Source organism: Parasteatoda tepidariorum, chromosome 2, assembly GCF_982258835.1.
Source record: "Parasteatoda tepidariorum strain Cologne lab strain chromosome 2, Ptep-v5.0, whole genome shotgun sequence".
Lineage (NCBI taxonomy): Eukaryota > Metazoa > Arthropoda > Arachnida > Araneae > Theridiidae > Parasteatoda > Parasteatoda tepidariorum.
Genome location: NC_141756.1, coordinates 4,901,712 through 4,912,582, shown reverse-complemented (window position 1 = coordinate 4,912,582; position 10,871 = coordinate 4,901,712). Strand labels below are relative to the sequence as shown.

The window sequence follows — 10,871 nt, the reverse complement described above, 5'->3', positions numbered from 1 at the left end:
GGGTATATATATAATATATATTGGATAATATATTCCGGTAATAGAATAATAATTGAAATTATTTGCTATTTTCTGTATAGATTCATTATCAGAAAATATATCACCAAATAGGTTTATCAGACTATTATTTGGTGATAATTAGATATATCCAAGTAAAAGACTAATAATTAAGAATATTTGTCCATTATCTGAATATATCCAATTACCATCAGAAAATAGGCTCATTAGCTTATCTTTTGATGACGTCAAGGCATTTCTAACCAATTAATCAAAGCGGATTACACAAAAACAATAGAATTCACATGAATTTTCAGTAAATAATTTGAGACATGTTTCCGTGTATTTCTTTATAAATATGTATTCACATAATATCAATCTTGACAGTAGTAGAATTGAAAATTCATTCAAATTTATACAGAATAAGGTACACAAGGATTTGATTTCTGATAAAAAATATTAGAAATCCTATCCAAAAATTTACTTACATCCAATTCTATAAATATGAATTGAATTGCAAGGCTATCAACTACTACGCTTTTTGCAAAATATTTCATGGAGTGGTAAGTATTTTAAAAATAAAGTTTTCAGTATTTTTTTAATTTTATCAACATTCTTCCCCATGCTGGAACAAAGTTGTGTTTTTTATGAATTTTTTAATTATTTAAATGTAGTGGTGTGGAAAAGAACTTTACAATTTATAAAACAACCAATTAAACTTAAAAACATAAATTTATCTACCACTAGGAAAATTTTTCCCAAAAAGCGTATAAAATTCGATAACAATTAATATAATGTTTGAAACTTCAGTTAAACAAAATAATAACAGAATTTTTTTTTACTGTATACAAAACTTTAAGATCAAAATTTTAGAGATAAGTAAGACAAGAGATATCTTTACGCCATATAAAAGAAAATAAGTGAATACATTTTATAAAATTAATTGTACTAACATAAAATCAATCACATTAAGGATTATCTCCTTAATATATAAATAATAATAACATATTGAACAACATGCAATATCAGAACTTTTTTTATTATTATTAACACCACAGTGAGATATAATTTTTAGTTAATAAATAAAGATGTGCATTTTTTTAACGAACTACAGCAAAAATTATCTTTCAAAATAACTTACTGGTCTTAAGTAACATAGAAAAGAAAACATGTAGTTTTTTATTATCTATTTTATGAAAAGTGCTTGAAAAATTCTTTATCAATGAATTGCTATCCTAAACTTTTTAATGTGAATAAAAATAAATAACAATTTTGCATTAAAAAAACATGCTAATATGTTAAAACAAATGAATTGCTTCAGTAGAAGTTTCTGACTGAATTTTAAGAAAAATGTATGAATTCTCCGCGAAAGATTTTATGTAACAATACAAAATTCATGCCAAGTCATTAAATGTCACGGTCGGTAATCAACTCGGTAAACCTCCTTTTTGGGAAGCACATTACAAACCTGAGATGTGAAGGTTAATATGCCAATAATTAAAATAATCGTAGAGGGTTTATAGATTTCCTAATTCAAAAGCTTACACATAAAAATTAAAGGTAAACTAGAATTTCCATTTCCTCATGCACAATAAAAAAGGTCAAAGCATAAACTTTTAATCTGGCTTTAAAAAAATTCAGAAAAATGTTGCTAATCTTTACACATAGCTCTTCAAATATAAAGACAAAATTTAAATTGCTTTAAATTTTTGTAAAACAAAGTTTTTATGAGAAAATAAGAGTAAAAAAGGAACTTTTATTTTCAGTGTTGTTACACATTGTATAAGGGTATGGAATACTATGCCATAGTACAATATTGTATTCAGAACTAGAAAAAATCATTATACATATTTGTTTTTATAAGGATCTATTTTAAAAGCAATATTTAATAGTTAAGAATAAGTGTACAATTAAAATAAATACACACAGAATCCTTTTTTCTTAAAAAGTGCCAAAATAAGAAATTCGAAAACATTTAGAAATTCAATTTGTAATAGCGAACGCAGTTCCCTAGATTTAAAATAATGTTAAAACGAATTTAAACAAATCATCACAAAAGTATCTATTTTATAATCTTTGAAACATAACAATGAGTCCAAAACGATCAGTTTGTGGAAATAAATCAACAGGGATAGCTAAAAGTGGTACAAAATATTTTCCATACAATCCACTTGCTCCAGATGGTTTACATAACCTGCAATTAACATGAAAAACATGAAATGCTTAAAAATATTAATGCAATACAGTAATGCAATATTTATAGTGACTATATTGAATGTCAATAAATTACATAATTTCAAACAAACAAAAAAAAAAAATGCAGTTTACATAGATTTTTTTTCAAAAAGAAAACAAAACAAATTTATACAATAAGTTTATTTTCGTAGAATTTCAAAAACAAATCTTTACAATGTTTGAAAGGATTTTTTGCCCTTAAGAGAAAGTACAGCCTTTTTTCTGTTTCCACAAGCACTTGATAAAAATAATATTAACTTACAAAAAAAATTTAATTAAATTAAGGCAGAAATTTGAATTAGCTTAGTCCCAACAATTTAATCAATTGAATACATACAAAGGGCATTACATGTGGGCAAATTGTGGCATTTCTTTACGCAATGATTCAGCGCCCAATCAGATTTGCAAGTATCCAGTAGGTAATAAACTAAGCTTAATGATCGTAACGTCGGATTAGGCACAGCTAAGTGATTTCAGCGGTTAGTTCTCGAGTTACAAGTATCCATAAGTAAACAAGCAATAAAAATTAAAGAAATAGTGTAATGGTATTTTTTTAATGAAATTAATTTTCCCATTTGAAAATTTTCAAGAAAGCAATTTGATTCTGGAATTTATAACCCAGTGTAAATGTCTACATTGTACCTTCATAATTTTTAAATACTGCTGCACATTTCCACAAAAAATTCCCATAAAATTTATGAGAAAAAAAGATTAAGTACTTTTGAATAATGCAGTGAATAGTTTCTGAAATAGATCATCTACACCGTTTATTTTAATCTAACAGTGATGAACACCTGCATATTATTTCAATTTCTGAAAATAATACCATAAAATTTATAGGGTTGTTTACATACATAAATGTAGCTGGTACAGAGACAAAAAAAATGAAAGAAAACAATCAAAATACATTAAAAAGTTCTTCATTATATTTATTGTCAACTGTATTTCAAATTGAACAAGCAACTATTTTTTAGCAAACTTATTTTAAAACCTAAAATTGTTTTCATAAGCATATTAATCCCCTAAACGCATTTTGCAGAGATGCCAACTGCTCCGGACACGCCAAAATAATTCAAAAAACGGTAAATAACTACAACTAAAATTTGCTAATATTTGAATAATTTTGATTACTTTTTTAAAGGGTTAGCATAATTTGACTATAACAAAGTGGCGAATTATATAAGCCTTCGAATTATTTAGAAATAGTGGTGGATAAAAATCTAATAAATTGAACTTAGTAAACCAAGAATCACAATTAATAAACTACCACTCGAAAATATTTATTCGTTGTCCGGAGCAAGTTGGCATCTCTGATTTTGATTTGTTTTGTTTTAAGCATGATAAAATTAATAATGTATTTACTAAAGCTCAAGACAATTCAGATGGATACTTAAAACTCTTTAAAAAATAAGCACGGTAATATATTATATAAATTCTTAAAAAAAATTAAAAAAACTATGGCTAAAAATCCATGTTATTGATAGTAGGAAAACTTGTAAGGGTAATTTTCCAAATTGCTAAAATTATAAAAAAAAAAAAAATATTTTATAAAAACTAATTACAACTACCCATTTCAGCATACCTGACATAATTACCAACTGCAGATTTAGGAATTGTGGTCATATAGACAATTTTCTTCAGATGTTTGCATTGCCTCAGGCATTGGATAGCTGTTTTAGCTGCAATAAAATTAGAGTTATTAATTTCTAAGTTTAAAAGTAAACTATTTCATAAGCATGTTATAGCATTAACATGCGTTTTATTATAGCATGTTAATTTCACAAAATGAATAATTGACAATTATTACAAATTGCTAAAAGATTTATGAAATGTTTTACAAGAATATTCTTTTTTTTTAAAAAAAAGAAGGATTTTAAAATATTGATTTATATTGACATTAAAATCCTTTTAAATTACTTATTTTTCTAAGTTCTTTTTTTTTTAATTCATTAGTCAGAAATGAAACCTGTGCACATAACTAGAAATTCACATCCTCTTTTAAAACTAGATTGAAGAATGCAGTTATTGACGGCAGCTGTCAGTGCTCGACCATGAACTCCACTACCCCTCCCTCTCTCATACATATATAATATAACCTCTGTTAAGCGGACACTCTTAGGACGGTAACAACTACAGTGTTCCCTTTCCACATCACCTATTGTGGCTTCAATGCTTCGCGGGTGTTTCCAAATACTTCATAAAAAAAATAAAAATAATACAACCATGTCGGCAGCCACATTGCGGAAGGAAGCGTTGTTTCATGTCGATGTGCAAGAGAGAAGGATCCCTGCATGTCAAACAAAGAGATGAAATGACTCAGAGTACATATACCACGGGCTCTCATAAAGGCGCGTGATTGGTTGATTAATGTTTATTACTGCATAAGGTTTTGTAATTAACCTTATTAATTAGCACTGAAACGTTTAAGTAAATACGTATATCGTCGTAATTTTTGTCTTAAATGTGTAAAATATAAATATTGTTCACATATTTAAAAAATTCATGTGCCGCATACATGAAAATTCCTAGGGGCAAATCCTATTTTGTTGTTTTACTGCTTTGGCGGAAGGTTCTGGTCCCCATTAACTGCGAAAAACGAGGAATCAATATATTTACATTGGTATTTATTTAAATTTTAAAGAATATTTTTCAATTTAAAAAGAATAAAAGAAAAATTTATATATATATACACACACATAATTTTTCTATTTACACAGATATCCAAATTAGTCATATACAAGTTAGTCATATAATACAAATGGACACAAGTTAACACCACCTAACACCTCTCTATCACTTGATAGGAAACATGGTAATATTTCCTTGGGGTGCTATTAGCACACCGGTATGAGATTAAGTAAAGTAACTTAGTTGTCTCTGCATGGCAACACTTTTTGTGTAGTAGTCATTTGTAAATAAGGGTAGATGGTGCTCTTTCAAAATATACTGAAGTTGTGATTTAATTACTTTTACACGAATTAACAGTGCTGACCATTCCAATTTTGAAACATAAATAAAATATTAATCTTTGAAAATTGGAATGGTCAGCACCTCTAGTATATATATATACATACTTGATATTATATATATATATAAGTATATATATATATATATAACATGATGTATAGCATAGATTCCATGTCTGTTGATAAAAAAAAGTTTTCGAATTGTCTAAAAAACCCACTACAAATGAAAGAAAATGCTATCTGAAAATGTCAAATGTCGATGTTAAAACTGGTGGTTTCAGGCATAATTTGAAGTTAGTACAAAACACACAGTCATAAACCAAGGGATTAAATAAGGGTCATCTTGAAAACAAATCTCCCACATACTATAAAAAGAAAACAAAACATATTTACGTGGAAATATTTATTAAAAAAAAGATACAGCAATATTTTAGCTGCTTCGCATAAAACGAATCATCAGAATCACAACTCCTGTCATATTTTGGGACAAGTTTTTTTACAGCCTTGTGTCACAGAAATCTGCTGTCTCGAAATTGAGGTGGCATATTGTCACAGCTGTTGGCATGTCTTTGTCTGAGGTAATGCTCAGAAAGTGATTCAGTTGCAAGGACAGATAAACAGCTCTGCAAAAACACCTGCCCACAAAAGTTTTGCTTAAAGCTGTTGAACTATTCACCCTAAAACTCTGATCTTACTTCCAGCAACTTTCACCACTTCTTGTACCGAAAGAAATTCCTAAACTTACTCACAGACTAAAACTTGCAGACAACTGAGACAACATGCTGGCTCTGTCACCTGGCTGCAGACTTCTATGATATTGGACATAAAAAACTTATCCCATGATAAGACAAGAATTTTGATTCTGACGGTTCATATGTTACAAAGTAGCCACAATTTTGGTGTATCTTTTTCAACAAATATTTCCAAATAATTATGTTTTGTTTATTTTTATGGGCCATATGTAATCTCACTTATTAGATGATCCAAGTAAAAAAATTACTTTTCTCTCAAAAGAAAACAAAATAATAAATAAATAAAACTCACTTAGTTCAGTTCGAGCAGGATTTATAACAGCAACTAGGTCTTCATAAAAATCTTTGCTCAGAACTTTATTAATTAATAAATCAATATCACCTCCAACGAAATGAGCATTCTTTATTTCTAGCAAAATAAATTACACTTCAATTTATTTACAAATTTAATAACATATTTTCAACTATTAGAAAAAATATTCAGTCATTTTAATCTAATAATATCATGTTAAATAAAAGTGAAATAAGTTTTTCATTTGTAAGCTCTGAAAAAAAAATATCATGGCAGCAGTTTTATGGATTTTTAATTGGATAATATTTTTGTCTGAAATTTCAATTTAAACCCAAAATTGATTTCAAAATACTGCCAGTAGTATACATACCAAAATTTTTAGCCTGTTAAAGAAATATCTAAATCTGAGATAATGTAACTTTCATCTAATTGACTACTCATTGTCATTATTTTTGTGCAGTTAGAATGATAGAATTATATTTGAAATGATTTCATATATTAAATTTTTTCACTTATTTCTACTTTACAAAAAAGAGAGTACTTCTCTTGATGTATATTAATTATTTATTATTATTATTTTTTCTTTGACAAAAAATAAAGGAAATACAGTCAAGCTTCTAATAAAAATACTGGGAATGAAGCAATAAGTTCATCAAGTCAGTGTGATAATAAAAAACTTAAATTTGCTGAATTTATAAAAATTAAAATCTACAAGACAATTCACAAAATTAATAATAACAAAATTTAAGGAGCCAACTTTTATTATTACTTTTCATTTGCACAGATTGGAAGAATTTTTCAGTTTTTTTTTTCTTTTTAAACTTAAACTTTTACATAAATTGGCATAACATATACAAATATTCATAGAAAATTTTCATCAACTTAGAAACTTTTTTAGAATTACTCATTAATATTGGATCAATATACCCTATGCACTGTCAAGATATTTTAAAAAAACTATTCTAGAAAATTATACATTTATTGTAATTCCAGTAAAGAGAAAAGAAGAAAATTGATCTTATTCTTGAAAAAAAAAAAGACCGAAGAAATTAAAAGATATTCAATCTAAGCAGACTGTTTTAAAGAACCAAAGTTCTAATTAAAAAAAAAAAAAAAAAAAACATTGTAAGATGTGATAGATTTGTCATACATATTGATTCCTGCAGATTCATTTCTGACAAAACTAGTAAATTTTTAAAAAAATAATAATAATTAAAAAAACCAGTGATTCTTGAACAAATTTCATCAGATTTAAGCAGTGATGAAAGAGTTGAAACTAGCAACAAGAGTAAACAAATTGCTCACAGAAAGTTTTGTTAATGCAGAAATAATGAAAATAGTATGCACTTCTTCTGCCTTTTTTTTTGAATTCACAGTAAGTTTTTCCTTATACCCAAGACTGGTTTTATGATTATGCAAAGTGCACCACACAATAATTAAAATTCCAAACATTATGAATTAAAAAAAAAGGAGTTTGATTTCTCAAGTTGCTTAACGTTGATGGTGGTGTCATTTATTTTTAAAATGCATTTTATCTTAACCACAGCATATATTTATATATTATTATTAATTAACTTTAACAAACAATAAAAAGGATTACACTTGAATAGCTAAATAATTTGATAGAAAATATGTTCCATGTTCATATATTTGTGGTTGGTATTCTATTGAATTTACACAAATATATATAAACATACACATGCAGGAATTTAAAGTAAAAATCATTATTATAATGTAACTATTAAATAATTAGATAGGTACATTATTTATGTCACACTAGAGCTGCACAATGGGCTATTGGCAATGGTTTGGGAAACATCCCTGAGGATGTTCCCAAGTCATATCAACATAATTTTGAACCCTTGCAGAGAGGATGGCCCCACTGCTTTGGTAGCCTGACGACCTGAGAGAGAAGTCGAGCACTTTATGGTAGAACAGTCTAATGCGGACTGATACCGCGCACCCACGGCAATCAAAGTGGTCACCCACCCGCTTACTGACCACAGCCAGTCATGCTTGGCTTCGGTGTTCTACTGGGAACAGAGTCTTTACGATCAGTGAGACATTAATAATTAAAGACTCTTGATTGCACTGAAATAAATTTAGCAATTATAATTAATTCAAAAATCAAATAGTACTAACTATATTTAGTTTAGTCAGTGCCATATTTAATTCTCTTTAATTTTACTGAATTTTTTCAAGACAAAATCAATACTGGTATAATAGAAAATGCTTAACATTAAAATTGAACTTCAAACAACAATAATTTCCACAAACCATTTTGATTTGTTTTAAAAACATGTTTTAATAAAAGAGTCATCAAACCGGAATCACCCTGAGCCACACCTCTTTTCTTTACTATTTTTAAAAAAAATTTAAATGACATCAATTTATTTCAACCATTTGCGGCAAACTTTTAGACCAAGCCTGATGTAGAATTTTTTGAATGTTGCAAGAAACTTAGTTGAAAATATTAGATACATTTCTTGATTTTAGCAATTAATATTATTAGGCTGTTATTGCAATTTTTAAAAAATAAAGAAAAAAAAACATAAAATTTATTAATGCTTAGAAATTCACTTAGTATGTGTGGGCAAGCATACAAAAAATAAAAGCTAAACAACTGACCATTACGAATAGCATTTGCTTTAGCATCTTGTATATTTGACAAGCAAGAGTCGATTCCAATGCACTGCTTAACTCGAGGCGACATCATCAAGCTTAAAGGACCTGCATCAACACAAAGAAAATAAAAGTAGTGTAAATCTCAATTTTTAAAGAATATACAGCACTAAAATATCAACAGACATTTAACTATATAAAAATTATAGTTTTATAAAATCTCGTTTTGCAATTATTATGAATTTTTATTTTCAGGTCTCTCAAAAATTTCTACAAATATGCAAAAAGGAGAAATTTTAACTTAAAAAATTTACACAATAAAATGCATTAAATTGGAAAAAGAAAACTAATAAAAGTTTCTAACAGGTAATTTAATCACATAATTTTTAAATAATAAATATTTCAAACTTAAATCAGAAAGTTATGAAAAATTGGGATAAGTGTTTCTACTACTTAAACAGAAAGTATTAATTAAATTTTAGTGGAATAATGGAAGTTTTCTATTACAGTAGACTAAGAGGGAAAAATTGCAGTACATAGTTTCAAAATTATTTTGTATATTGTTAAATAATTGCCTCCGAATTTTTTTTAACTTTGTAATTATTATTTTCTTAAATCTAAATACTTTATCTTTCAGACAAACCTTAAATGTAAAGTTTTATTCCACATTATCTCTCCAATGATATAATTTGTAATTAGTTTATATATTCATTATTTTTTTAACTTTGTTGATTATTATAAGAGTAGAAGAAAAATTAACTTATTGTTTATAAATATTCTTGATAGAATCTTAAAATTATTTATGGACAGATAATAAAGTATTCCTCAGAAAAAAATCATAGTACTTTACAAAATTCATTAAATTTGTATTTCTAAGTACATACATAACATTCGTTAAAAGACTTGAAGTTTTGAACAGTATTATTTAAAACTTTTTTATTTTATGAAATCACTATACTGCTTATTGGATATGATGTATTTATTCAATGAAATTTAACAACATGAAGGTCAAAGTGAACACAATAAAATGCCAAATATCTCCAATATTTTAAGGTTTTATATAAATAATGAGGTAATCAACCCATTATTCACGCACCACAAAGATACAGATCTTTTAAAGTCAGAAGAGTACTTTGTTTTTCCAACCTTGTCTGATTTGCTGAGTCCTCTGTTTACCAACAGAAATAAGATGCAATTACAATGGCTTGCCTTGAGTAAACATAAAAGTAGAGATAACTTCCTTTTTTTTCCCCTTCTTTTTTTTGAGTTGACACAGTATATATTAAAGGTAATTTAAATTTAAAGTTCAAATTAACTGAAAAGTAAGGAAAAAAGAAATGATTTTCCTTTATTAGAATACAAACTGGATATGGAATTTAAGAAACTGTCTGCATTGATTGTTATTATAAAAAAAAATTCTGATTTCTTTCTAATCTGAAGTTCCTGAATATAGACAAGTGCATTTGACACTACAGTGCTTCTACAATAATCCAACTAGTACTATGTTCTTATAATTGATTTTTCTTTTGCAAAAATTTAGCTTTTATATTTTTAGATATTATTGATTAAAAATAAATATAAAAAATATTAAAATAAAATACTTATTATAAGTAATAACTTTTCTTTGGATATTAACAAATCAAATAATGGATATTAACAAATCAATAAAATTTCTTTTTGGATATTAACAAATCAAAATTTGACTGAATTATTTGTGATGCAAATTTTAAGGATAAATTTTGTAATAATTTGGTAAAATTCAGGTGTTAGCAAACAAATATTCACAATGTTGTATCAAATGCCAATGAAGCACATTTGCATTTACAAAAAAAGTGAGAGAAAAAAAAATAATTAATGTGATGTTAAAGAGGAGAGCAATTAGTTGTAAAATCAATAAGAACCAAAATTAATGCTCAGAGGGTTAAGACTGCAAAATCATTTACTAAGCGCAAGAGTAAAATTTACAATTTAGTGAAATTTTCATTAAAAAATAGGGAACACTATTCC

General features: G+C 26.8%; 1 protein-coding gene across 1 annotated transcript in view; it reads right to left on the bottom strand.

The window, feature by feature from the left end:
• Positions 1-332: 332 nt before the first annotated feature.
• LOC107439228 (tRNA (uracil-5-)-methyltransferase homolog B) overlaps positions 333-10,871 on the bottom strand; it is a 34,618-nt gene continuing 24,079 nt past the window's right edge. Inside the window, exons 10-13 of the mRNA XM_043044428.3 lie at positions 8,871-8,972; positions 6,243-6,359; positions 3,815-3,911; positions 333-2,191 (exon numbers count right to left, since the gene is read on the bottom strand). Coding sequence (XP_042900362.2) covers positions 2,065-2,191; positions 3,815-3,911; positions 6,243-6,359; positions 8,871-8,972 — 443 coding nt within the window. The 3' untranslated portion in view covers positions 333-2,064. The remainder of the gene's footprint in view (positions 2,192-3,814; positions 3,912-6,242; positions 6,360-8,870; positions 8,973-10,871) is intronic.